Here is a 27,279-nt window from a genome sequence, read left to right on the forward strand (position 1 = left end):
AAGACCGGCCCTGGTGGGTGGGCTTTTTCTGACGAGAAACCAATGAAAAAGAAGGAAGCTTCGACAGACAGCTGTGCCAGCCAATGGAGAGAGGAGGGAGCTCGCCGGGAATCCCTCTCAACCAGCGAGCGCTTCGCTGAGGTGACGGGTGTCGCCGAGCAGTCGGGGCTTCGGCCGGTTGTGGGGTCGGTAAAGGCCCCCCCGCAGCCTCAGGCTCTGTGTTCAGGCCGTGAGGGGACAACCGGGGAGAAGGCCCGCCGATGAGGGGCTTTGCGTGCAGGCCGGCGGGGAACCGGCGTGTCTTGTGCCTCCACCGGGCCACCCGCCCGCTTCCCCCCCTCCGGCTCCAGCTCGGCAGGAAGGACTGATGTTTATTCATCAGGGGGTAAAACCGCTCCAGCCGCCTCGGCTGATTTATCGCCGCGTGAGTCTCCGCGCTATCGTTAACCCCGCGGCCGAGAGGGGAAGTGGAGCTCAGGAGGGAAATTAACCCGCCTGAGGTTAAAGCAGCCACGGGGGCCGGGAACGAGCTGCGCGACGGGGCATTCCCCGCCCGGACAGCTAACCCTGCCGCTCTCCGCGGCTCCCGGACGACCCGCGGAGCAGACACCGGTTCTCTGCTCCGCAGGAAAGCCAAGCCCACCCTGCTCCTTTCCTCTCGGGCCGCCCGTTAACGTCAGGGGGCGGGGGAAGGGGGTCACGGGGGGTGTGTGTAAGAGCGGAGCGAGCGGCGGCCCGCACGCATGCGTTAACGGCTGTCGGTGTGGGGCGGTCGGGGGGCTGAGGAGCTGGTAAGGTGGCGGGGCCAGGGCCACGGCGGCTGCCCTCGGGTGCTTCCTGAGGGGGAAGGGCAGGAGGCTCGGGCCGCCAGCGAGCCCTGAGGGGCAGGAAGGCGGCTAAGGCTGTGGAGGGGGGAGGAAGGGAGCGTTAGGCGGGGGCTGTGGGGCTGGGCCTGGGCTGTGGGGAGCGGCTGCCGCCCGCGGGGGTGGGGTGGTAGTTGTTTTTGTTGTGGTGGTTATGGTGGTTGCTGTGGTGTGGTGGTGGTGGTGGTTGTTGTGGTGGTGTGAGTGTGGGGTGGGAAGGTGCGAGGCAGGCCTCGGGGCTGGTCCTGCCTGCTACCTGCCCGCTACCTGCCCTCTCCTCGCTCCCCACGGGCTTTGTGCTGTCTTTTCTCATTGCTAACGGAGACCTCCCTTTGTCAGAGTGCAGGGTGACTTGTGAGGAATTGCCTTCCCCGGAGCCTGGACCTAGGTGTTGTTTTATTTTGTGGCCTAGCAAGAAACGGTTTCCTTTCCCGAGCTGTTGGCATCTTCTTGCCTGGATTTAGTCATAGAGGAATGCAGCTGATAAGTCCTTAACAACCGTGTGCTCCCATAGGCAGCACCAGAAGCTGGCTTCATCTTCTTCACTTTGCCACTTTAGGGGTGGGCCTCTCTTTGTTACCTACTCTGGGTACCTTTTTTAGTGGCACTGTAGACTAAAGGAGATGGAAGAAAAGGAGCGATGTGATAAATTCCATCTGGTACCTTGAGACTAAGGGGATTAATATCTTTTGACTTCTTTTTTCAGTGGGGGGCGGGGGGGGGAGGGAAGTATTACATTTTATGGGGTATGGGTGGAGGGAGGAAAACTATGTTGTAGATCTCTATGTGGTTTTTAAAACCAGCCGTCAGAGGCAATTACTAAATAAACTGAAGCACAAGAGGAGGTTTTGGGAGCTGGAAGCAGTGCTAGCCTACAAAAGAAAGGGGCAGTGGGCTGCTGTTGTGACTGTGGAGGAAGAAACTTCAGCCTCCTTCGTTTCTCATCACCTACTCTCCACCCGCCCTGTGAGAAAATGAGTTGTGTGCCATGGAAAGGTGACAAGACCAAATCGGAAGCACCAGAGCCACCTCAGCCACCACCACTGCATATTTACCATGAGAAGCAGCGTAAGGAGCTGTGTGCCCTCCATGCTCTCAACAACGTCTTCCAGGACAGCAACGCCTTCACTAGGGAAACCCTGCAGGAGATTTTTCAGAGGTAGGATACTCTCTGTACTGGTTTTAGCTTCCTCTTGTCCTCTGTTGCTCAGAGGAATTTTGAGATCTTATTGGGGGGGAAAATACAGCAAAGCTGGGATTCAAAGTATGTTACTGCCTTGAACTGAATGTAGGTTCTTTTTTAAACACCTCCCCCTCTTTTTTTTTTTTTTCCCTCTCTCCATGCAGAAATTCTCTCTCTTTTTACTTGATTCTTAAACTCTTCTGGCTGCCAAATTTGGGTCCAAGGGCTTTATTGCAGATGTTGTCATGCATCTTCTGCTGTCTTCTCCCCCGCCCACCTTAACACATTCTACCCATCTTCCGTATTTTTGCCCCTGCCTCATGTAATATGTTGTCATGATCTTAATATCAGATTTGGGATTCCCTGGGGAGAGTGAAGGCAGCAGGAATGACAAATATGTCGTCATAAAATTTTTTTTGATCTGGTACTGCAGCACTTCTGGGTTTTGGGGGAAGTTGGAGCTTTGCCTAATGCATGACTCCTTATTCAAGTGGTTAAGTGAAGTTCTTCGAATATTATGGTTGAGACCCTGCATACTTTGTCAAACTGGATTTAATTTCAGTAGCTAGATCAAATTTTCTGTGGCATTGCTAAATGTTTCCCAGCAGCTTAAGATAATTAATAAAAGCATTTTTTGAGTTTTACTGGGATAAATTAAGTTGTTCATATGGCCTCTACAATAGCTCATGTTTTGCTTAGTGTTTATTTTATGCTGTTTTGATGTTTTGTGGAAATTCTTCTCTGTGTGCTTTTGGAAACTGTGGTGACTTTTCATGCATGAAATAGGAAAAGGGCATCTTCTCTGATATTCGATCCACAGATGTTGTGAGCATCATGTAAGTTGCGCTTGAATATCTGTTACCAGCAGTTGACAGCATCTTGTGTTTGTGACAGGTAGGAAATGCTGCCTTGTAGCAGGATTTGCACAGGTACTCCTAGAGGAGGCAGTGCCAGTCCCCTGTGCTGCTGATGGGCAGGGAGCTATGTGCCTCTTGCTGCTCTCCTGAAAACTGCATGTATGGACTCATCAAACACATGCCTGTCTTTGGCAATAGAAATGTGGTGATAGGCAACAGCAAATACCGGCTTGAAGTGCTGTGATAGCCCTATAAATAAACTTCTTGTTGGTGAAGTGGAGCTGGTTCATGGCAGGCTCAAGGCACTCTTTGTCTCATGTAAGCACGCTGTGGTTTTGTTCCAGAGTGGTAATTGTCAGAATCTCGATCACAGATGGATTGCTATCGGCCTGAAGCAAACAAAGGCAGTTCATGTGGTAGAAGGAGCATGATGATCTAATTAGTTGGCTTTCATTGGGTTTGGTGAGACAGAACTAGTGTGTGGCATGAGACCTCTCAGAAAGAGCTGGGGTGTTTTATCTTGTCAGACCTTTTGCTGTAGAAGGGAAAATTTGTCTTAGATTCCAACCTGGTATTCTTCCATCCTAATACTTGGATCAGGATAAACAGATTGATTCAGCCTCATGGTAGTATGGAAATATACATGGCAATTCCTCTCAGAAATGGATGAGCTATAAACTATGCATGAGAACTGCCACTACCTTTGCATCTCTGTTGGGTAACTCTGGGTGTCTAGCTTTGACTTGCCTTTAAGAAGAGTGGATTCAGTTGCCCTTAATACATCACTGTTCCATATGTCTTTCTTGTGTCTAGTCATATTCAGTGTGTCGAGAAAGGACTGATGAATATTTTTAATAAGCTACAGAAACGTTGTGAGGTGATTTTATTTTTTTTAAACCCAGCGTTGACAAGGTAACGAAGTCACAAATAAGCTTAAGCTTTCTGTAGCTGTTGCCACATCCCTTGAACAGCAGTTGAACCACATTCATTAATCATTAGTTTCCCTTATGCTGCATCCTGTCATGTAAGGACAGGGTAGCCTGATGGTTGCCCTCTCAAGTGTACCCCAAAACTATGTCCAAGGTCCCCTCTGATTGTCTTCTTTCCCTGAAGACAAGAAACATCATTTTGATGCTTTTCTGGCTTTTGTTGCAGGAAGTAAGACTGCATGTTCCAAATACTGTGTGGAGATACAAACACTTTCACTTCACTGTACTGAGACCTGATTAGGAAAGACAACTGCAGACAGGAATCTTGGATCCTGTTGTGTTGAGACAGCACACTGATGACAGTTTCTGACTTGGAGAGTTCAGGAGGATGATTACCCAGCTTTCTGTCCAACTTTATCTGTTTTCCTTGTCTTATGTTATCTTTGGGGAAGCAATTTAATTCCTTGTCTAATCAAAATCCTTCAGCTGATATTTGTGGACCCGATTTAGGTGTATGTGAGTAGAAACATTGAGGCAATTCTTAGTGAATTTTAGCTTACAAGTACCAGTTTTTGAGAGTGTCACCTCTGATGGTCTCTTCGTCTCATTTCTGTGGCTCTGAAAGTTACAGGAAGGAACAAAGATAAATGTATTCTTTCTGCTCTCAAATAAGTTTGTCTCTGGAAAGCAGGGCCATGAGAGGGTGCTCGTGCAACCCAGAGGGGTCTGTTGATTGGAAGGTTTTCCTAGCTCGCTGCAGTCAGGAGAATTAATAGGTTGAAGCAGTGATCTTGAGGAATTTGTTGCAGCCAAGTGATCTTGCTTTATGGAGATGCTGGAAGAGCTGTGACAATCTGCAGTCATGTCTCTTCCGTGATTGGTAAAATACAGTAGAGCTTTGGAGACTGGAAACCACCATTCTCTGGAAATGTTGTAGCTCTTCCAATCATGATGTTGTTTCTCCCTTCTGTAGTTAACTCACTTTCAGGCTGTTCTGCTGTACTCTGCTCCACTGCAAGAAAACTCAGCTGATGTAAAAACCTACATGTCTGTAACCTCTAATCTTGGTTGATCTTAAACCCCCTACTCAATCCACTGCTTGCTGCTTCTTTTCAAATGCCTTATATTGTCAGGGGAGTAATGCTGAAGGGTTTTCACTGGATGAAATACACCTGAAGAACTTGCACTCTGCTAAAGGGCAAGTCAAAACTGTGCAGGAACATCAGCAGTTTTGGGGGACGGAGTTAACATGAGTAGCAGGCAAAACGTGGCTTTTAGGACAATATGAAACATCTGAACCTTGTGCTGGCAGAACTAATGGAGTCCTTACCAATCAAAAGAGCAATTCACCACAACAGAGCTTTGCATTGGTTTTGCATGACCTTGCTGTTCTCTGCTCCCAGTTTCCCTGTGCTTTGCTCTTCCAGCTGTTGAAGCCAATCTCCCACCTGTGTAATAATTCACCTTCGTGTCATTTCCCCAAACCAGTAGAAGTCACTAACTGTTGATTTGTTGTTTGGGGTTCTTTTTGCCATGTGTCTCCCATGTTTTGTCTTGCATCCATTATATGGATTTGTGTAAAGGATGTCATAATTTTGCATGTAATGTGGTGGACTCTGATTCTGGATTTCTAGATGCTGTAGTAATGCAAATGATGTCTAGGCAAGCTTATGGATTAAAACTGAAAAGATTTATATGTAAACAGGGATATCTGCTTAGTTACCTACAGCAACCGATCTATTTTTTTATCATATAGCAACGGCAATGCTTTAGAAAGCTCCTAAACCCAAATATCTTCACAGCTTTGTGTCCAAGTGCTTCTTTAATTTCCCAGTGGGGTGGTGGGGGAGAACAGCCCCTTTTCTGTAGCCAGCCCACCCTGCATTTTATCCTCTCATTCAGTCTTCAAGACTGGTGTTGACTGTTGAACTCCTGAAACTGTAGTAGCCATCGTCCTAAATTGCAAACTGGCATTTACTCTGACCATGAATTGAGGTAAAAAATGATTGAAGCATCCTTCAGAAGTACCAGCTCAAGGGAGCGGGGGAGGGAAGGAGGTCTCTTTCACATCAAAGGTAGGACCTTTGGAAGCTTAGTGCGTCAAAATTATTCTTAATAGAATGTTTAGCCCTCTCAGCCCCTTCGTTGCATGATAAGGGTGAATGGAATAGTTTGGTTTTAAACAAACCCCCTGAAAATGGGCTTCAGGTTACACAGCAAGGAGCCCCTTCTGACTGTGGAACGCAGGTTTGGCAAGCAGCCTCCTGTTGTGTTTGCAGGCTGTCTCCCAACACCATGGTGACGCCCCACAAGAAGAGCATGCTGGGGAACGGAAACTATGATGTGAACGTGATCATGGCAGCACTTCAGACCAAAGGCTACGAGGCAGTTTGGTGGGACAAGCGCAGGTACCAAGACGTCATGTAACTCTGGGAAGTGGCTGCCGTTTGTAGTAACGAGGAAGATACTAAGTTAAAGTACCAGAATACAGTCTTAGCACTGTTTTCTGCACTCTTTCAGGGATGTAAACGTCATTGCCCTGTCTAATGTGATGGGCTTCATCATGAACCTGCCCTCCAGTCTTTGCTGGGGCCCCTTGAAGCTCCCCCTTAAGCGACAGCACTGGATCTGCGTCCGTGAGGTGGGAGGCACCTACTACAACCTCGACTCCAAGCTCAAGGTGCCCGAGTGGATTGGAGGTGAAAGTGAGCTCAGGTAGGTGTTTTTGTATCCTGTTCCTCAAAAACCTTCCTTGTTAGAGGTGGGCAGTCTGCCTTTAAACAGCTGGCAACTGAAGCATTTATAGTTGACCTTCCATAGCAAAGATTTGAGAGCAGTAAGGTTCTTGTGCCTCTATTCAGATTGATACCCCATTTGCATGATATTCCTCTTTACTGTGAGGGTAGTGAGGCACTGGAACAGGCTGTGCAAAGAAGTGGTAAATGCTCCATCCCTGGCAGAGTTCAGGGCCAGTCTGGACAGAGTCTTGGGCAACATGGTCCAGTGTGAGCTGTCCCTCCCTGTGGCAGGAGGTTGAAACTAGGTGACCTTAAGGTCCTTTCCAACCCTAACCATCCTGTGAAGCTAGGAAAATGCTTTGGGCAAGGGTGATATCTGTGTGCTGGGGAGAACCCAACTTCATGTCTCGCATGACTGGTTCTATCACCTTTAATGAAGGTAGAAGCCAAGTCTGGTATTAGTGGGTGACACTTGTGACAAAAGGTACTGTCTCTCCTCAAACATGAGAGTATCAGCATCCCTTTGCCTCCTTAGTACCAATCTGTGCATATGTTTCCAATAAAAGGCTTTCCAGACTCAAAGTGCAGCCTTGTCCCTGACAGCAAGGGAAAACTGCTGTTAGGTGTTATTTCCCTATATAAGCCTATGCTGCACTTCTGCCTTGACTCCCCTCTCCAATCCTAACACAAGATGGTTGGTGTGAATGGTTTGACTGTAAAGTCTTACCTGCTCTTAGTTGCTCTTCAACTTCCATTCCTTCCTGTTCTGAAGCATACTAGCAGCTTTGCTGTCTTGACTTGTTCTGAGGTAGGGATTGCACATGAGCAGTATTTGCAGAGCCCACCTTGCCACTAAAGTCTTGGTAAAGTGAAGCTCAGCCTTTTGTGAACTTTTGAGGTTAAATAACACAGTTGTGAAACTTCAGGGCAGAGCTGCTGGTGGATTTTATCCTGGGTGTGCTCTTCTTCAGCAATAAATAAGGCCTTTCTTCTTAGAGAATGCTGGAAACATGGGCTAAAAGATACCAGAGAGAGCCTTGATTTGACTTTCATAGTTACTAGAGATAATCCAAGTTAGGTATTAGAAAAAGTTTTTGGGCAGAAAGGGGCTGCAGATCCATGTGAAATGAGCAGGTGGTGTGCTGCTGCAATGACTTAGGACATTGAAGTGATTGTTTTGTTGGGGTTTTTCTGTTCCTCACCAGTATTCCAGATTTGTTGGCATTATTTTCAAGTACAATGGGATTCTTAATCTTGGAGACTGAAGAAACTGAACTTAATTCTTTTTTTGCCACCTTAGAAAATTGGGAAGTGACATCTATATAGACTTAACCTCTGCTGAAGTTAAGATCTGTCTGATTCTGTGATAATTTTCTGGGGGCAAGTTTAATATTTATCTTTAATAAGAAAATAACTGTGTGGGGCTTACTTCCCATTTCTTGTCATATTTGTGCAGTTAGTTGCAGTGAGTTGTTATAGAAGGCAATGAATTCTACATACAATGGTGCTTGTTTCTGTTTCTCTTGATGACAGGAAATTTTTGAAACACCAGCTGAGAGGCAAGAACTGTGAACTCCTGCTGGTGGTGCCAGAGGAGGTGGAAGCACATCAGACCTGGAGAGCTGATGTGTGATCTGGACTGACTCTATCCTCCCACTACAGCTCCTCCCCTTGCTGAACTCCTGACATCCTCAAAATCTGGATCATGGGTGCCCTGACTCCTCTCATCTGGAATTTTCTTTAAGATCCTCTCTTCCTTCCTTGGTGCAATAGGGCAATGGCACTGGACACTGGGGGTGCTGGGTGCGGGAGAACTGAGGGCAGAGTGGAGGAAACTGGAAGTCAGTCTCTTCAATTGCAAAGGCAGGTGAGCTGCTATAGCAGGCACTGCGCTCGTTCCTGAAAACTGGGCTTCAGGGCTCTGGGAGCCTTTGGACACCCTTTCCCCACACAGTTTGAGGCCATGTGTGGTGGGACTTGCTGGGGAGGAGCATGGACTGAACACACCTGCACCTCTTCGCAAGCCTCTCCCTCCAAAACAAGTTGTCATGAAGACCGTTGCAATTCCTACAGGTCTCTCAGGACATGCTCAAACACTAGGAATGGTACGGTGCTCGGCACCACCCTCTGCTTCCGAGGGGTCGTTTGTGCCAGGAATTAGGAAACAATAATAAAAACAGCATCATATTTCAATGAACTCTTTGGGGAGCTGGAGGATCCTTCCCCAGTGTCTCCAGGGATTGACATTTGTGGCGAGAAGCTGTTCCACAGCATGTGGCTGCTGGCGAAGGTGACATGGAAACAGCAAGTGCAGGGTCATTGAGGAGCATCGTCTTTTTTGATTGCAGAGATGCCATAGTCTGCTTGGGGTTTCTTTGTGCTATGGTGAGTGGTTTGGGTTTTGTTTTTACTCTTTTTTTTTTAACATCTTTTCTGCATGGTCACCCAGTAGTTTAGGGGCTGCTTGGAGAGAGGAAGAAAACTGAAAAGGTTTTGAGAGGAACTGATTCCCTTTTATTTTCCTCTTTGCAGAAGTCTAACCCACAGTCATGGAGATGTTCTGAGAATGTCCTAGAAAGAGGTAAAGTTAAAGAAAAAGCTCACCTGAGGAGGTGAGCCTTCATAGCAGCCAGGTTGTGCCCCTGTTATAGTTCCTAGCCAATAATGGGGGGGATGCAGAGGGCCCACCAGAACCTGTGGGCAGATGAGAGACCCTGACCCAATGTTGAACCAACCTCTCCTTCAGTGTCGGCCAACAAACATTCCGTTAACAGACAAACAGCTTTTTCCTTCCCTCCTTTCCACGGGGAATAGTGACCAGGCATGGAGACAGCAAGAAGAATCCCTGCAGGCTGTTTCCCAGCATTCTGGGTGAGCTGCAGCTCAGTCATGCCTTCCACAGCAGGAGGAGGAACCAAATTTGGAACAGACTCTGTTGCATTCAGTGCTTCCTGGTTCAGCTGTTGTTCGCTCCCCTCCTTGACACATGGGATTAACAGCAAATGCTGGGACACAACACAGCTCCAAGGAAGCCATTCCATCCTGCAGGAAAGTCTCATTTCTCTTGTTGGAGTTTGCAGGAGGGGTTGTAACTACCTTGTCTAAGTTCTTTTTCTCTCAAGAGCTCTGCAACCTCACAAGCAGGTGCTCAAAGCTGAGAGACCACCAAAACCTGCACCTTCCTAATGGAGAACAGAGGCCACATAGTGAGGGGATGCCACTGTTCGGGACATCTGGAAGCAGTGTACTGCAGTCACAGCCTCCACAGCTGAGAGCAAAACAGCTCTCGTGCGTTTTAAAGACCCGACATTTCTATGAGAAGTCCTATTTCGTAACACATTCCAATGACCAATACCAGCTGGCAGAGGTTTTTAAACACTTTCCTACTGGCAGGATGTGCAGCCTGCGGCATTCTGCTCATGACTTGAAGCCATTTCTTCAAGAGGGGGGAAAACATAAACTAAATAAACCTAGGCAGCAATGTTTTCTATGCTAGTCGCACTTTGGAGAAACCCCATTTGCATGGAAGCTGCGAGCCAATGGCTCAGTGCACAATATGCAAAGACGTTTTCAACTACTTTGGGGCTAATTTCCTTTCCTTGTTTAGTCCCTTCCTTTCCCATGAAGGGGAATCAGTTAGATCCAGCTGCTCAGGTAAAGGGAAAGAGGGATCACACACCCCACAGGGGGGGAGGGAGATGTGCAGGCCCGAGGGGATGGGTGAGGCAGCCCAGTGCCCACCTGGGATTGGGGAAGCCCCGGGTTATTTTCTTGCTTGTTTGGTTTCATTAGAGCCTCTTGTCTTGGGTTTGTTTACAGAGATGTATTTTGTTTAACCAAATATTAAAAATGGGAAAAAAAATCCATATAAATGTCCTATCACTTCTGTATGTTCAATTGAATTGTTCTGTAAAGGATGTAAAGGCAAAATAAATTTTTTTGTTCTTTGGTTACAAAACTGCTACCTTTCTACACGAACCTTTCTGTGAGTAGAATTATAGCATGGTTTGAGTTGGAAAGGACCTTAAAATCATCCAGTTCCAACCCCCCTGCCATGGGCAGGGACCCCTCACACTAGACCATGTCACCCAAGGCTCTGTCCAGCCTGACCTTGAACACTGCCAGGGATGGAGCATTTAACACTTCTTTATGCAGCCTGTTCCAGTGCCTCACCACCCTCACAGTAAAGAATTTCCTTATATCTAACCTGAACTTCCCCTGTTTAAGTTTAAACCCATTAACCGTTGTCCTATCGCTGCCCTCTGAGAACTCCCTTAAGCGGCGCAAAACTTGTTGCTCCATCATCTTCAGGTGCCAATGAAGCGTCCATCCCTTCCCATAGCTCCAGAAGAACTGAACCTCCCTAAAGGATGTTTATTAAAACCACACTGCTCAGGTTGGATTTATTTAATATTCAATACAAAAAAATACGCAGCTGATTGCTGAAGTTCTACTTGATGAGACAGAGGATCAGCGTGATCGGCTTGAACCTGCTGCTCCCTCGGTTCTCACATACATACACATATGAAGCCGCCATGACAGTATTTATGCAGATGCATCTTCCTGGAGAGAGTTTTCCATAGGGTGCAGCCACCTGCACCCCACCTTCCTTTGCTTTGTCTGCTGGGGAAGTTATTTCTCTTCCTCCTCCTCCCACCAGTGTCCTTCAACTCCATGTCAGCCAGCAAAGGATTCAGGACTCATTTTGCTTGACTTCCAAAGCCCAGCCTGAGCCCCGGGGTCATTTTATGGGAGTATGAGGGGCCTGGAAGAGGAACTGAATTCCCCCAGTTCAAGTCTGACTGGTTATGGTGCATTGATTTAATGAAAGGAAAAACTCACGATTTCTGTACAAGGGGAGGATGCAGCCAGGAGCTGTCAGCAGGTCCAGAGGGGGACGGGCTTCTCCCCCTCTTTATGAACAGGTCAATGTCCCAAAGGAGAACCAAAAATAAAAACAAAAGGGAAAAACAAAAAAATGCCCTGACCCAACAACTCAACAGTTCAATAGATCATAATCTCAAGGTCTTCCCACATGATACAAATCCAACGCAGCTTCCACAAATTAGATCTTCCCAGACAATGGTGGCAGGGCCCCTGGCATCCCCCCTGAGAGCCCCGTGTTGGGTCCCAGGAGGATCTGGAAGGAAAAGGGTCAGTTGAGGGGCTGCAAGGACACAGGACAGGGTCTGTGTGCTGCCTTCTCTTCCACAGCCTCCCAGCCAGGCATGAGGCTGTGGCACCAGTTCTTCCCCTGCCATGAGAGCCCAGCGCAAAGCTCAGCCAGACTGAATGCGAGTGGGTTGGATCTGGACGTTGCTGCCTTCAGCCCATGTGCAGCCCTCACTGCCTATTTTGGCCTGGTGAAAGCTAGGCTGTGTTTGCTGGAGTTTGCCATCAACTTGTTACTAGGAATCGGCCGGATCATCCCATTGGAAGCATCCAACCAAGGCACCCAGTGGGATGAACACCGTATCACAAACCGCTCCCTAAGCTCCTTCAACAGGAGGTACCTGGGAGGAGGTGCAATGCCCTGAGCCAAACCTGCAGGGCCAGGGTAGAGGGCTGGGGTGCTCCCGCCTCACCTGTCGCTGCTGCAGCTGCTGCTGCTGCTCCATCTGCAGCTTTTCAGTTTCAAACACGACAGGAAGAACCAGAATCATGAAGGAGGTGGTCCCAATCCACAGAGCTGCCCTGGAGAATCTGCGGAAGAGAAAGCACATTAGCAATAAGAACCGGTTCTTTCCCTGCTTCCCACAGGCCCCAGGCTTCCCACTTGTGCCTCCCTTTCCCCCTTCTGCCTCCCTTTCCCGCTTCTGTGCCTCACACAAAAGCCACCCCCTGGTTCTGACCCGAGGTGCCCCCTTTCCCCCACCTGGCTTTGCCCAATGCCGCCTAGAAACAACGGCCTTGGCCCCGCCGCTCCCCGCACCGCAGGACCCGCTCTCTCACCTGTACATCTTCTGCGCTACCGACAGCGACAGGTCGAAGGTGGCTCCTGCCGCCGAGCGGACGCACTCGGGGAACATCTCCGTGAGCCCCCACAGCCGCTCCGCCAGCGTCTCGTCCAGCTGCGGGCGGCAACAACCGCGTCAGGCCCGACCCGGCCCTGCGCGACCGACGGGGTCACGGCTGCCCCGGCCCGCCCCGTCGCGCCGCCCGCTGCCCCGCTACCTCCTCGTCGTCGTCCTCCTCCTCCAGCTCGTCCTCCAGCTCTTCGGCCCTGCTCGAGCCGCCCTTGGGCAGCAGCTCCTCCGGGGACAGGGACGCCGCGGCAGCCATCACCACCAGGCACGGACGGAGGGGGCGGCGAGACAGCGGAAGCGGAAGGGCGGTTCTCCCGCCGCCCGGCCGTCGGGGGAGGCAGCGGCACCTGGCGGCCGGGAGGAGCCCACCCCTGTTCCCCCCCTCCCCGATTCTCCCCATCTCGTAGCTCATAGCAAACACCCGCAGACTGTGGGTTTCAATGTGTTTATGTAAACGATGCAAGAGCCTCAACAGTGAGCACCCTGCAGGGGCAGGTTTTGGGGAGGTCAGGGGATGTCCTGTGTTTTTTAAGGTACCCGGAGATGGTTCTTCTTGAGGAAACGTAGTGAGGTAAAGTGCTCTGAGAAAATCTCTGTTAGTTGACAGCATCGTGGTGTGACTTGTGGGGGTGCCACCCAGCCGTTACGTGGCACCCACAGCACCAGAGGCACCTCGTTACTTGAAGTCCCATGAATGAAGCACCTACACACACAGTACCAAGGTGCTGAGGAGGCACTGAGCTTCAGAGCTGGCCTCTTTGCTCCCCTGTCCTATGGCCATATCCTCTTCTTCACTTCCTCCTCTGGCTGTGGCTCTTTAGTTCCTCCAGCTCCTTCTCCATCAGGTGGGACTCGGCTGTGGTCTCAGAGAGCTGCAATGACAAGGGTGAGCTACTCCTCTGCCCCCCACCCTGTGCTACAGCCAGAAGCTTTTCCCCATTCCGTGGCACCACCTTCCCCCGAGACATCACCAAGATTTAACAGCCACGAGGCAGCACCTGAGCGAGGGAGTTTGCTCCCATTTGGGCAAGAGGGAAGTGAAAGGAAATTTCACACTTCATTGACATCGCTGGGGAAATCTGGAGAGCAGCCTGGGCTTCGGCTCAGCACCCCAGCCACAGAAGCTGCTTGCCAGTTTTAAAACACAGGAAGAGCGCAAGAGAGGAATGGGATAAGGAGGCATATGCTCAGAGTGACATAAAGGGTAAATCACTTAGTGGTCTAAGCACAGGCATTCCATTTCACCGACAGCATCTCCAGATTTTGAGCATTATCGCTGGGTAAGGTTGAATTTTGGTTTATTTAGGGCTTGCAGATTATTTCACCCCATGGTTTGCACACAGAAATGATGTCACACCACTTGTCACAGCAGCTGGAAGCTTTAACCTTAACCACCAGAGAAGGTGGCTATTGCTTTGTTTCACTGTTAGGGCACATGCAAGAGTAACAAGAAAAATGCCGTAACACTGTGCAGGAAGGGACAACGGAGCCATGGCACTTGTAGGGGCTCCTCTCATATCAGCCATGGTGCTCACAGCAGACGCCAGACTTTGATCCTGCCCTCACTTCACCATCACAGCTGTCCTGTGTAGTAGACAAAAGCCGGAAGAGAGGGGCACAGACCCCAGCACCCTCTGCTTGGGCACCTCTGCTGCAGCGGCAGCTGGGCGCATACTCACCATGTCCAGTAGAATGTCCACTTTCAGCCGAAGGAGGTTGTTTTCTTCCTCCAGCTGCTGGTTTCGCTTGCGCAAGCGCTGCATTTCTCTGCGATCCCCTGTGAAGCTTCCTGATTCTGGAAGGAAGGAAGGAGGTTAAAATGCAGATTAAAATCATAGAATCCCAGACTGGTTTGGGTTGGAAGGGACATTAAAGCTCACCCAGTTTCAAACCCCTGCCACAGGCAGGGACACCTTCCACTAGAGCAGGTTGCTCCAAGCCCCGTCCACCCTTGCCTTGAGCACTGCCAGGGATGGGGCAGCCACAGCTCCTCTGGGCAACCTGTGCCGGTGCCTCACCACCATCACAGGGAAGAATTTCTTCCTTATGTCTAATCTAAATTTACCCTCTTTCAGTTCAAATCCATTCCCCCTTGTCCTGTCACTACAGGCCCTTGTAAAAAGCCCCTCTCCAGATTTCTTGTAGGCCCCTTTTAGGTATTGGAAGGCTGTTATAAGATCTCCCTGTAGCCTTCTCTTCTCCAGGCTGAACAAGCCCAGCTCTCTCAGCTTGTCCTCACAGGAGATGTGCTCCAGCCCTCTGAGCATCAAAATGCAGGGTGTCAGCCAGCCATGGCTACTCCAGATCAGAACCAGCAGAGCTGCACTCTACCTGCCACCCACTGGCCATTCTCAAACTTGAGGCTCTGGCCAGCGAGGTTCATGGTGGGCATGCTGTATTCCAGCCCCAGCTCGATCTCACGGGTCGATCTGTCCAGCTGCAGGGAGAAGACCACACTCAGTATTTTATGGAACTCCAAAGCCCCCCCCCATTTCTCAGTGGCTGGCATTCCAACAGAACCTGATGGTGCTGAAGCATGAAATCCTACTTTGCTCACGTTCTGCCGCAGCACAGGACCAAGCCAGTCCTCTCACTGCACATCTGCACGTTCTCCCACTCAAACACACACACACCTCCCTGCGCTTAGAGACCACTGGTGAGAAGTTTTAGGTGAAACAGTTCTGCACTAGGATGACGATGATCTTTCCCTGCTCTATTCATAGAACCACAGAATGGTTTGGGTTGGAAGGGACCTTAAAACTCATCCAGTTCCAACCCCTGCCATGACAGGGACACTGTTCCATTTCTACCTTCACATACAGTCACCAGTGACCATAAGTGGTGCCAGGAAAGAGGCAGGGCCAGGAGCTCGTGTACGGGTTATGGTGGTGTATGGGCTATGGTGGCTGGGGGGCACTCACCAGATTCAGGTTGGAGAGAGAGGCAAACTTCCTTGGGGGGGTCTTCTTTGGGCTGAAGGTGTTCCCGAAGAGAGGCATCCCACTGCGGCTCCCCGAGCAGGATGGACGTCAACAGTGCTCTGAAGACGGAGGCTGTGAGCGTCGATGTGACGAGACGGCGGTGTTGGGGTTTCCTCTGGTGGCCCCTTTCCCAGCACTTCCAACAACGTTGCCTGGTGCCCACCTACAATCAGACCCCGCACCCGTGGTCCTCACGCTGTGCGCCAGCCCTCCGAGGGGGTTAAATGGGGGGGGGGGGGGGGGGGGAGACACGGACGACGGCGCAGAGCGTTGGGGATGGTCCCGCTCTGTTTCCCCCCCCCGGCATCTCACTGTTGAAACCAGCGGGCTGAGCGAGCGCAGATGAGGAACACCCCCATCACCCCAGCACCCTCCCGCCCCGCAGTGGTAGGGTCAGCCTCGCGGTGCAGGGCCGGCCGGGCCGGGCCGGGCTGTTCCGTCGACCTTCGCCCGAGGGAAGAGGGGGGGGGAAGAGGGAAAGCACCTCTCCGCCGCGTGCTCCCGGCGCCCCGCGTCCGCGCCGCCGCGCTCAGCCGCCGTTGCTGCCGCGTGCCTCGGGAGCGGTTTGCGGCCGTTACGTTGCCATGGCGACGGCGGGGCGCTCCGCCGCTCCTCCCCACGGTGCGGGGCGCGCAGGAGGAGGAAAATGGCGGCCGCGGGGGGTTCCTCCCTCCGGGCCCCGAGACCCGCCTCGGACCCGCCGGGTTGCTGCTGTGGAGATGGGGCCCTCAGTGCCATGAGTTAGTGGTGGACGTGGCAGCGCTGGGGTAATTGTTGGACTTGATGATCTTAAAGGTCTTTTCCAGCCTGGTTGATCCTATGATTCTGAATGACCAATATTTTTTTATGTTGCAGAGGCAAAATACCGCTTCTTTTCTAAATTTTAGAGTCATTCCCTGTTAGAATTCAGCGAACTCAAATGACTTGCTTCATTGTTAGGAAAGCTTCTGTTAAGAAGCTTAATTTTAATGACATATTAATGTGTTGACTTTAGTTAAAAGGGGACAATAAAGAAAAGGGTGGGGGGAAGGATGGGGGGAGAGTGAGAAGTGTCAGGAAAGAAAGGAGGAAAAAAGGGGAATCGCCACCTTTTTCATTTCCCTCACTCCACAAAAAAATTACTTAACAGTTTTTCATTCGCAGAAGGGTGCTTAACTGGCACCCTTCCTGAAGTGAGCCAGAGAACTGCTCACTTGGAATGAGAACTGGAAAGATACCAGAGTGCCAGCCTGGTGACTATTGACAAGAGAACAATCTGGTGCTGCATTATCTTCTGATAGTTCAGTTAAGCATTATCTTACTCCTGTAGGATGCATGCTACAAGAACAGTGGCCCTCTGACACCTAATCACTGGAAATTAGGTGGGTTTTTTCTTTTTCATAAGGGATTACAGGTCAGATGGGGAGAACCGACACCCTTAAAAGTAGCACAAAAACTTGCAGTTCTGATAAAGGGCTTCATGAAGCAGTTGTGCCTTCTGTCAGTATTTAACGTCCGTGTGTATGTCTGCGCATCTTTTGGGCCAGCACAAACCTCTTGGAGTTCAACCAGGCCAATTACAAGGTCCTGTACTTGCGTCAGGACAATCCCAAGCACAAAATACAGGCTGGGCAGAAAATGGAGTAAGAGCAGCTCTGAGGAGAAGGACTTGTGGGTGTTGGTTGACAAGAAGCTCAGTGTGACCTGGCAGTGTGTGTTTGCAGCCCCGAAAGCCAGCCATATGCTGGGCTACATCAAAAGGAGCTTGGCCAGCAGATTGAGGGAAGTGAACTTCCGCTCTACTCCCATGAGACTCCATCTGGAGAACTGCATCCAGCTCTGGGGCCACCAACACAAGAGGGACATGGACTCGCTTGAGTGAGTCCATAGAAGGCCAGGAAGATGCCCAGAGGAGTGGAGCACCTCTCCTGTGGAGACAGGCAGAGAGAGTTGGGCTTGTTCAGCTTGGAGAAGAGAAGGCTCCGGGGAGACCTCATAGTTGCATTCCAGCACCTAAAGGGGCCTACAGGAAATCTGGAGAGGGATGTTTTACAAGTGCCTGTACTGACAGGACAAGGGGATGGCTTTGAACTGAAAGAGGGGAGATTTAGAATAGATATAAGGAAGAAATTCTTCCCTGTGAGGGTGGTGAGGCACTGGCACAGGTTGCCCGGAGAAGCTGTGGCTGCCCCATCCCTGGCAGTGTTCAAGGCCAGGCTGGACGGGGCTTGGAGCAACCTGGTCTAGTGGAAGGTGTCCCTGCCCATGGCAGGGGGTTGGAACTGGGTGAGCTTTAGGATCCTTTCCAACCCAAACCATTTTGTGATTCCATGATTCTATGCAAAGGCAAAGGGCTGGAAGTGAAGTGAGGGCAAGAACCTTGGAAGAAAAGCTGGGAGAATGCAGAATTACAATTTTGAACTGAAAAAGCCTGTAGCTAAGTCAAAGACCATACTGCCCAATCAGGATAGTGAGGGACTGAACTCTTAACACTCGCATTTTCATTGTTGAATGCACTGGAAAATGTTGAGTTTCCAAACAAGTACTTGGACCTGCAGAGCTCCAGATGAGAAAAGCATCTCCCTGAGATGCTCAAAGACAAAGTCACATCCCATTCTTTTATGAACTTGGAGTTTGTTGCTGGGGGGGGGAACTAGATATTAAGAAGCACTGGTCAGGATGTGCTCCACCAGTAACACAGGGGTTGTAATGTTCACCTTTCTAGAAGAAACCCGTCTGTTTCGGCATAGTTGTATGCTTGAGTTCTCCTTGCTCCAAGTGGGATGAGTATTGTGGTAATGCGTTATAATTCTTGTAAAACTAACTGTCTGCTTTTCCCATGCTCTCACAGTGATTCTCTGACAGCCACTTTCTCCAAGGTAGAGGCTCAGAAAAAGCCAGGCAGCCTGTCCCCACCACCCTGGCATGTGAGGTGAATGCTAACTTCTGTCTGCCTGGTTGCTTGTGCATGGCTGCGTGTGAATAGTTTCAGAGGTGGTAGGGCTTGTGAATGAGTTCAGAAAGCTTCCCCCAAAGTTGTGAGAGCAAGAGGAAGACATTTCGGTGCTTGATTTCTGGTGTGATTTGCTTCAGGAATTTTCTTCTTTTGCATAGTTTTACTAAATTTCATTTCTTGCCAGACTCCATTTCCTCAAAAAAAGCTGTGGAATTTCCTTGCTGCACCCAACCTCCCAGGCTACTCTAGCAGCAGCTTCTCATCGTTATTTCTCCACTTAAATCAGGTAGATACTGAGACAAGAGCATCATTGTTTCTAGCTTTGCCTCTCAACATATTGCATTGTTCCCCTGCCAGCAGGTAGTTTGACATACGATTTTAAGAGATTGGCCTGGTTTTCGCTGTTCCTGTCACTTGGTGGGGAGGTGAACACCTAGCACACTCTCTCTCTCCCAGTGCAATAAACTAGAAACATCACTTAAGATCTGCTAAACCTTATTAAACAGTGAAGAACATTCCTATTGCAGTCATCGTGTAAGGAGGCCATGTAGCTTTTTATAACAAAGTCTTTGGGAGTGCTGGTGGAAGGCTGAGAGCATGACAGGATGAAGATAGGGCTGTAGCACATGACAATGTGGAAATTTTGGAATAGACCCAGGCTGGTTTTGGTAGCCTAATTTGGAGCTGCTTCTTCAGCTTTTTTGGTTCGCAAGCAATACAGAATCTATAGCTTAGATTGTGTCAGAGCTGCTTTTAACTCAGTAGTGTTTCTCTTGCCTTGTTTGGTTTTTTTTTCCAGACACAGTGCAGGATTATTATTTTTCCCTGTTACATCAATAATTATAGGGAAACCACACTGACTGTTGAATTCAATAGACTTACTCTAGGCTTACTCTGATGTCAAAGAGAATGTTTATTGTAATTATTGCCGCTTGAAAGTTGCTACATTGACTGGTGGGCTAAAGAAGCCTGAGTTAAAAACCTGTAAAATCAAATTTTTTTTGTATATTGAAATTAATTCCACGCCCAATTAATTTCTTCAGGAGTGAGAAAATTCCTGTTGCCTTAGTGCTCTGCAGTTAATTTCACCTCCTCTAGCGGCACAATACACAATTAATGATGCTCCTTCTTTTAGTATGCTAGATAGTAAATACCTCGCCTATATTTTATTGACAAAGCAGACACTTTTTTTCTCACTGTGTTTCTTTTTTTCATTACAGCCAACTCAAGAGATCAAAGAACAGCAGTTTCACCGCTTTGCGAAGAGTTACGCTCTCCTCCTGCTTGACTGTCGCGGATTCCACCACCAGGAGGCCCTCATTAAAGTGCTTGTAGCTAGGCGAAGAAAACACAAGGACGGAGAAACGAGATGGAGAAACCCATTCCCATAGAAGTAATCTGAAACGAATACTTATCCTATAAATAGAGATTTATTTTTTTCTAGCGTTGTGCAGGCATCAATTCTTGCAGGAATCCTAATATCCAAACCATCGATTGTACTGTAACTTTTTAGGATAAGGGGGTGTCACAGGTGGTATTCCTGCATTGTATCACCAAGTTATAGCCAGGGAAGTTCCTGCCTTTGTCTTCTGGATAGTAAAGCTTTTAATAATGTAATGAAAATAATAGGATAAAGCACGGTTTGGATTTCTAGTCACTCACGACTGCCCTCTATCTTTCACCTACTGAATATGCCCTCATCTGATTCATCTCTGCATTCTCTCTCCTAGCAATTTCCTTATTCCCAAGTTTTTAATTTCCTTTCACTTTTCACTGCAGATTTTTATTGTCTCCCTAAAATTCTAAATATCTGTACTGACAGTCTGATTGCTGTCTTTTGCTAACATCACCTGCTTTAAAGAAAGGGGGAAAGAGAAATGTTTCCATTCTTTTTATTGCCAAGTTGTCCACTTATTTCCTCAGTTACTGTCTCTTCAAAGCTGCAGTTATTGCTTTGTCTGAAATGTATTCAAAAGAGCAGTGTGTCTGTGATCTCTCAACTAAAAAGTATGAAGGTGTCATTTTTCTCTCCTTAAACCCTATTTTTTTCACTACTGAGTCAAGCCTCCTGTGTACACTTCTGGTTTCCAAGATCACATTTCAGTACTGATGAGTCCAAGACACAGCTTTGCAATGTAATTTCAGAATGGATGATAGGTGAGAGTAATATTGTGCCTGTCAGGAAATGTGGCTCATGCAAACTGTCAGCTGCAAACTGAGTTACCCTTTGTCTTTCAAACTCAGTTTCTGCCTTTCTTCCCTAAATTCACATATATACATTCTACACGTTTACATTTGTTTACTTGGGCCTTTCTTATGTGTACTAATGTGCAAAACATGTATCCTCTGCTCTAAGAAGCAGAAAAGGTGTGTGTGAATCCATGGTGTTGTATCCAAAGTTCCCAGGCCTCTGAAGAGGTTTTCCAATCACTGTTCACCTTAGAGTTTAAACAAATATGCAGGTAATTCAGCTGCTCACATGCTCTGGATAGCATCTATCACTTCCTGACAGAGTTTGCCATGAAGCTGTCCTTGGTGGCCAGGAGACCAAGTGTTCAGAGGATATGTGTAGCCCATGCAACAGTAAAAGTTTGTGTTAAGCTCTATTGCATCCTAAGGTTCCTATTGTCTGGGATCTACTTTGCTGGGGAATAGCTCTGTGGAATGGGACCTGGGGGTCCTGGTGGACAGCAAGCTCAATAAGGGTAAAGTGTGCTGCTACAGCAAAGAAAGACAGAAGGATGCTGGGTTACATCAACAAGGGCATCACTATTATCCCACTCTACTCCTTGCTTGCGAGGCCACACCTGGAATATTGTGTTCAGTTTTGGTCTCCGCTAAGCAAAAAAGATGTGCTCAGGCTGAAGAGGGTCCAGAGAAAGGCCACAATCAAAGGACTAGGAAGCAGTATGAGAAAAGGCTGAGAGAGCTGGGGTTGTTCACCCTTGGGAAAAGAAGGCTTGGGGGAGACCTTATTGCCATGTTCTGGTATTTAAAGGGTGGCTACAAAGAAGATAGAGACTCCCTTTTTACAAGGAGTCACAGAAAAGATGTGGGGTAATGGATAGAGGTTACTCCTAGGGAGATTCCAGCTGGATGCAAGAGGAAAATTTTTCACAGTAAGAATAATCAACCATTGGAATAATCTCTCCAGGGAAGTGGTGGATTCCCCAACACTGAACACTTCTAAGGTTCAGCTGGAGAGGGTGCTGGGCCATCTAGTACTGGTCATGCTTGCCTAGAAAGGTTGGACCAGATGATCCTTGAGGTCTGTTCCAATCTGGTATTCTGTGATACCTGGCTACTTGTTGCTTGCTTCCATGCCTGTCTTCTCTTTGTTTCTTACTTTCACATTCATCTGTTTCTGTGGATCGCTTAAGATGTCCTTTTCAGGAAATGATGAAATATTAAACCCCCAGTCTGTAGATTCCTGATTAGCAGATGGAGGGAAAGGGAATACCAGGGACAGAATCTCTCAGTATGGGTCAGTTTCTTATACTCTATTATAACCCTCCACAGCTGGCAGCTGCTGGATATAAGATGTTAGGACATTGGCCCAAGCTGCTGTATTGTTTATAAGGGAGAGCAAGCAGAGTCTGCATTCTAAATCCCCTTCTAAGGTTATTATATCTCATGCTTTAGATAAACATAAGCTGTGCTTTGTTCATACAAACAAGTGAACCACACCATGAGATACTGTGAAGCTCAGTGTGTATAGCACACCATAAAGATGGGAGAAAAGTGCCAAGTATTCTTTTATCTTCCTTTTCTTTCCCTGTCCCTTCTTTCTCTCCACTTAGGCATGCTACCAACACAAGTTACCCTAACTGGGACTATTGTCAGTTGGAACCAGAAAAATTCGAGATGAACAATCTGCTGACCCCAAAGGGTGAGGAGAGTTGTAAGAACAACGATGTAAGCAGTTCTCCCCACTCCTTGCTCATCTAAATAGGAGTTTTGTATCCAAACCAGGCGGTAATTTTTCTCCCCCAGGTGCCTTGAGCTATAGCTGTCTTACTCTGTACTGATTCTTTGTGCTCAAAAGGTATGCCTATGGGTGGCTTTTATCAAAGGCCAGAACTGGAAGTAACATGGGCTTTAGATGATGTGGTGTCTGCAGCCGCATGAGAATGGGCTGTATGGCCCAGAAAGTCCTCTCCAATCTTGGTCATCTGCTGCATGCTCATACACAGATGAGGTAGCTTGTCAGGCTTTCGTGGAATGCAGGTGACTGTTCACCATATCCTGAACTAGCCTGCGGTAAAAGTTACTCAGGGACACCAGGATATTTATAACCCACTCCTATGAGACGTGCAAAGGCCAGGTGTAGTACTCTGTATTTACAGCAGTTTTGGTTTTTTGGATTCCTTTTGGTTTGGGTTCCTGACTTAATTCTGTGTATTTCCCTGGATTAGCAAGGAAGGGAAATGTGAGACATACTAAGGCCAGGTGGAAGATGGTCTTGATAGCACAACACTTGTCATATATAAATAGCTGGATAGTGTCAGTGTGTTCAGCAGCAATAAAGCAGTACCTTCATTGATTCACAAGGGAAAGAAAGCCCTGAAAATTAAAAAAAAATGGGTTTCATTGAAAGCCCAAGTAAAATGAGCCCTATGGAAGGTGCTCTTTCTGCATAAACTTGGTTCAAAGTCTTGGATTCTAAACTTGGAAGCTGTGTTTTTCATTCTGCCTCCCTTCCCCAGATTCCTTTGAGATGACAAGCAGTCCAAAGAAGACTGGTAAGCACTCTGTACAAGAATGTAGGATAAAACTATGTTCACTAGCATGTGTGGCCAGTTAGTGGATGTGTGACAGAACCTAAGGCTTTCATTAAAAGTATCCATTGCTGACCTCTCCATCATGTTCTTGGTACTGACGTGTTTGTCGGTTTGCATTTGGTTCTTTTGATCAGTTTGTCAGATGATATGAAAAGGAGATGTTCCTTAACCATTCAGAGAGAAAATCCTCAGCAGTCTTCATATTTTCTAAGTTTGGTCTTACACGAGCACCTTTTACACTTCCCTTTCTGTTTAGAGATGCTCGCTCATTGCAGGTCATTGTTCCACAGGCAGCACTCACTATCTATACTGTACTCTCCAGACAAGACACACCACGTATTTCATTTAGAAAAGAAGCAGCAAAGAATGTGTCACAGGGAGAATGATACTTAACTTTGACTTATCCACCAAGTGCTTAAATATTGGGAAGAATCTAGTATTTTTAATGTTACCGGGAAGGAAGGCGTGTCATATTTAGAAACTGGTTCCCAGCTCACACATCTATGTAATCCAATTCGTTTTGGAAGTAAAAGCAGATGAAAATCTGAGTCTCTGAAGATTTAAATCTTGCCAGTCTGAAAGAAAGCTAAATTGTTTTCACGGGTCAGCAGACAGGCTGTTCTCACAATCCACTCATTCATTTACTGCTGAAGTAATGTGCTGCTTCAGTTCCAAGATTAAACAACTGGTAGTGATAACTTGTTGTCAGAGATCATGTCAGTATGTTGAGCCTTGTGTAGAACACGGGAAAGCTTGTAATCGAAATTGAGAAGGGTGAGCAGTGTCCAACAGGCTGCAAATAATGATAATCAAGCCAGTAAAAAATGGGGATTGTGGTTTCCAAAACAAATGTCCTAATTTTGTATTCAGTCACTGAGACAAATACTGACACTTTCCAAAATGCTCCAGAATAAGCATTTATTTTGCAGTAGTTGGGAACTGCAGGTGCCTGGCACTTAAGCATTTGCTGTTTTAATTATGAGTCTCTGCTTTAATTCCTGTTTGAAATCCTGGGACATGAATGACCTGGATGATGGATGTAGGCGAGAGCATTACTACTGTACTTGGATGCAAAGTAGCAAATTACTTTGAAATGTCTAATAGAAATTGTTTTTTCTCTATATGTTTTTCATTAGTAGTTTAAGAGAAAGGAAAAGATGGTTATTTGTCACGCAAAGAAGGGAAAAGTTCTTAGCACAGACAGCAAAGAAAGTAAGAAAAAAAAAAGATATTTGGGCGAAGTAGCATGGAAAAAAGTACAAATGTTGGAAGGAATGGTAATGGTAAATGTACACAGAGGCTGTATTGAATTGGAGGTTGGCAACGGTGAAACTGATGGAGAAACCAGTGAGAACATTCAAAGTCAGCACTGATAGAGTCAGTCATAGCAGCCTTCCAGTATCTGAAGGGTACCTACAAGGATGCTGGGGAGGGACTCTTCATTAGGGACTGTAGTGACAGGACAAGGGGTAATGGGTTAAAACTTAAACAGGGGAAGTTTAGATTGGATATAAGGAAGAAGTTCTTTACTGTAAGGGTGGTGAGGCACTGGAACAGGCTGCCCAAGGAAGTGGTAAATGCTCCATCCCTGGCAGTGTTCAAGGCCAGGTTGGACAGAGCCTTGAGTGACATGGTTCAGTGTGAGGTGTCCCTCTGGGGGAAGGGGGTTGGAACTGGATGGTCTTAAGGTCCTTTCCAACCCTAACTGTTCTATGATTTTATGATTCTGTGATTTCCCTGCAAATGCTTTGGGAGTAAATTGAATCATATTTCTCTTAAATTGAAGAGCAATGTCTGTATCATTACGCACTTTGTGATTTTTCTTGTATCACACATTGAAGAGGGGAAAAGAAATTGGTGATCAGTCATAAGGTCTGCCCATTCCACTAAACCTTAGAGCCTGGAAGAGAAGCTAGCAGGAGAGCAAGTTATTCTCCTTACATCTGAAATTAGGTATATCAAGCATTTTATTTTTTGTATTTACTCACACTGCAGAGGACTTCTCTCAGCATAACACACAATTTACTCAGCTTGCCTCTTGCTGATTTCTACATATTTTTGTAGTGAAAGTTTGTGCTGTAACATGTCTGTCAACAAGTGGAAGCAACAACTTCTGTTTCTCTTGACTGAGCTAAATAGAGTTTGGTGTATTTTTTTCTTTTAATGCTATTAGAGCAATCCTGCCAGGCTCCAGATCACTTTTATTCTTTGGAATTCCTCTCCCTGCTGGCTTGTATTGGTATGGTATTTAAATACCATCGAAGTGATACTGCCATGCTGCCAGCCTATCAATTTCTCTCACCACAGCCAGTGTCCTGCCATTACAGTGTTAGAAAAATCCCCCTTACCAGTGCTGCTTTGTCACTGTGGATCAGCAAGGGGGAAACGTATTTCACTGAGTTGAAACTGCACATTGAAACACACAAGTATGTTGTGCTTTATTAATTTTGTTAAAGCAATTTATCAAGTCAATAAATCTTTAGGGAAGAAATCTTCCAGACTTGCTTCTGTTGGAGACAGCTGACTTGGCTGGGCAGTTTATGGAACAGTTCCCTCAGTTACTTTTTGCTAGATAAGGGCATTACCCTGGAGTCACAGCTATTTTGCAAGCCTATAATTGCCTTCTATGACCCCAAAATTTCTGCTGCCATTTCTGTAGGAAAGGATGTTTTTTTTTCCTTTTCCCACGACTGCAATGTGGTGCTGCTGGCACTAGTGGCTGCTGCTGTATTTTGCCCTAGAAAGAGTTATGTCTCATTTGTGGATGGGCTAGACTCTTGAAAAAGAAAACATGAGAATTAAGGCTTTAATCCTACCAACACTGTACATTGCTTAAAGTTTTTCTGCCTTTCATTTTTCTTGAAGGAACTGAGACATGGACAAGCTTGTAGCAAGTACCGACCTCATCAAAAAAGTAAAGTCTTCCAAGTCCAAACAGGTAAAATATACAACAGTGATTTTTCCAGGTACAGAATGGGGAAGAAAAGGTAAAATATTATTTTACTAAGACATCACAGGCTTGTCATTCTGAAGGCCTTTGCTATGATATAATATGTGCACCCCATTGTCATGGTTTAAACCCAGACAGGAACTAAGTCCCATGCAGCCGCTCACTCATTCTCCCTCCAGGGCAGGATGGGGAGGAGAAGTGGAAGAAGGTAAAACCTGTGGGTTGAGATAAGAACAGTTTAGTAATTGAAATAAAGTAAAATAGAATTATAATAAAAATAATGCCAACAATAGCAATAATTGTAACAGGGAACAACAAAAACAGAGAAATGAAAGCTCAGAAAACACAAGTAATGCACAATACAACTGCTCACCACCCACTGATGGATACACAGGCCAGTCCTTAGCAGTGACAGGTCCCTCCTGGACAACTCCCCCAGTTTCTATCCTGAGCATGATGCTCTATGGTATGGAATACCCCTTTGTCTAGTTCAGGTCAGCTGTCCTGTCTGTACTCCTTCCCAGCTTCTTGTGCACCTCCTCACTGGCAGAGCATGAGAGTCCTTGAAAAGTCCTTGACCAGGGTAAGCACTACTTAGCAACAACTAAACATTGGTGTATAATCAACATTGTTCTCAGACTAAAGCAAAAACACAGCACAGTACAGCCATTAGGAAGAAAAATAACCCTATCTCAGTTGAAACCAGGACGCCCATACAAGAAGCAGGAGAGTATGTGTACATATATACACATATGTGTATATATTTGCCAATCCTAGGCAGCTGCAACCCATCAAAGCTTCTTATGTGTGTCTTCTCTTGTGCGTGCCTAATTAGTACAAATACTTTCTTAGGTATTGGATTCACTGACATGTGCTGGCTGATGGGAATCCAGACTGCTAATAGTTAACATTTCAGACCTCCACACCCAAAAGCAAAGCTTGAAAATGAGAAGAAGGGAAGTGTTTGGAAGCGGTCTTAGCATATGCTTAAAACAAGAAGACTAAAAATAGCACCTCATCCTAGAGAGGTGGTGTG

The 27,279-nt window shown here is 47.3% G+C and overlaps 3 protein-coding genes and 1 long non-coding RNA gene across 6 annotated transcripts; 2 read left to right on the plus strand and 2 right to left on the minus strand.

Moving 5' to 3' along the window:
• The first annotated feature begins 91 nt into the window (after positions 1–91).
• On the plus strand, positions 92–8,763 carry JOSD1 (Josephin domain containing 1). 2 transcript variants are annotated; one of them, XM_061450870.1, is made up of 5 exons: positions 92–189; positions 1,203–2,022; positions 6,112–6,240; positions 6,353–6,547; positions 8,104–8,763. In XM_061450870.1, exons 2-5 carry the CDS (start codon positions 1,838–1,840, stop codon positions 8,201–8,203), a joined length of 609 nt encoding a protein of 202 aa, XP_061306854.1. In that variant the 5' UTR covers positions 92–189; positions 1,203–1,837; the 3' UTR covers positions 8,204–8,763. The 2 variants fall into 2 exon arrangements, with proteins under 2 accessions (XP_061306854.1, XP_061306853.1); XM_061450869.1 differs by having other exon boundaries at positions 104–424.
• A 2,199-nt stretch (positions 8,764–10,962) lies between these two features.
• TOMM22 (translocase of outer mitochondrial membrane 22) lies at positions 10,963–12,902 on the minus strand. The gene is made up of 4 exons (XM_061450872.1): positions 12,745–12,902; positions 12,523–12,641; positions 12,156–12,273; positions 10,963–11,710 (listed from the first exon to the last, which is right to left on the minus strand). Exons 1-4 carry the CDS (start codon positions 12,850–12,852, stop codon positions 11,636–11,638), a joined length of 420 nt encoding a protein of 139 aa, XP_061306856.1. The 5' UTR covers positions 12,853–12,902; the 3' UTR covers positions 10,963–11,635.
• Positions 12,903–13,027: 125 nt separating this feature from the next.
• On the minus strand, positions 13,028–15,808 carry CBY1 (chibby 1, beta catenin antagonist). The gene is made up of 4 exons (XM_061450592.1): positions 15,518–15,808; positions 14,928–15,033; positions 14,276–14,391; positions 13,028–13,468 (listed from the first exon to the last, which is right to left on the minus strand). The coding sequence occupies exons 1-4, from the start codon at positions 15,593–15,595 to the stop codon at positions 13,388–13,390; spliced, it is 381 nt and encodes a 126-aa protein (XP_061306576.1). The 5' UTR covers positions 15,596–15,808; the 3' UTR covers positions 13,028–13,387.
• Positions 15,809–16,102: 294 nt separating this feature from the next.
• Positions 16,103–21,539, plus strand: LOC133268037 (uncharacterized). 2 transcript variants are annotated; one of them, XR_009742937.1, is made up of 3 exons: positions 16,103–16,387; positions 18,697–18,798; positions 19,733–21,539. It is a non-coding gene; the product is annotated as an uncharacterized LOC133268037 (long non-coding RNA). The 2 variants fall into 2 exon arrangements; XR_009742938.1 differs by having other exon boundaries at positions 16,108–16,317; positions 19,733–21,538.
• The last annotated feature ends 5,740 nt before the right edge of the window (positions 21,540–27,279 follow it).

Source organism: Pezoporus flaviventris, unplaced genomic scaffold (genome assembly GCF_033815535.1).
Source record: "Pezoporus flaviventris isolate CSIRO_AGI_PZ_B2104156 unplaced genomic scaffold, CSIRO_AGI_Pfla_v1 ptg000011l, whole genome shotgun sequence".
Classification (NCBI taxonomy): domain Eukaryota; kingdom Metazoa; phylum Chordata; class Aves; order Psittaciformes; family Psittacidae; genus Pezoporus; species Pezoporus flaviventris.

Coding starts and splice junctions, on each gene's coding strand:
- TOMM22 (XM_061450872.1), bottom strand. CDS start 12,852: ATGGCTGCCGCGGCGTCCCTGTCCCCGGAGGAGCTGCTGCCCAAGGGC. Junction 12,274..12,522: donor GTAGCGCAGAAGATGTACAG/GTGAGAGAGCGG, acceptor TCTCTTCCGCAG/ATTCTCCAGGGCAGCTCTGT. Junction 11,711..12,155: donor AGCAGCTGCAGCAGCGACAG/GTGAGGCGGGAG, acceptor TTTTCCTTCCAG/ATCCTCCTGGGACCCAACAC.
- JOSD1 (XM_061450870.1), top strand. CDS start 1,838: ATGAGTTGTGTGCCATGGAAAGGTGACAAGACCAAATCGGAAGCACCA. Junction 6,241..6,352: donor GTTTGGTGGGACAAGCGCAG/GTACCAAGACGT, acceptor GCACTCTTTCAG/GGATGTAAACGTCATTGCCC. Junction 6,548..8,103: donor GGAGGTGAAAGTGAGCTCAG/GTAGGTGTTTTT, acceptor TCTTGATGACAG/GAAATTTTTGAAACACCAGC.
- CBY1 (XM_061450592.1), bottom strand. CDS start 15,595: ATGCCTCTCTTCGGGAACACCTTCAGCCCAAAGAAGACCCCCCCAAGG. Junction 15,034..15,517: donor CTCTCTCCAACCTGAATCTG/GTGAGTGCCCCC, acceptor TTCTCCCTGCAG/CTGGACAGATCGACCCGTGA. Junction 14,392..14,927: donor GAATGGCCAGTGGGTGGCAG/GTAGAGTGCAGC, acceptor CCTTCCTTCCAG/AATCAGGAAGCTTCACAGGG.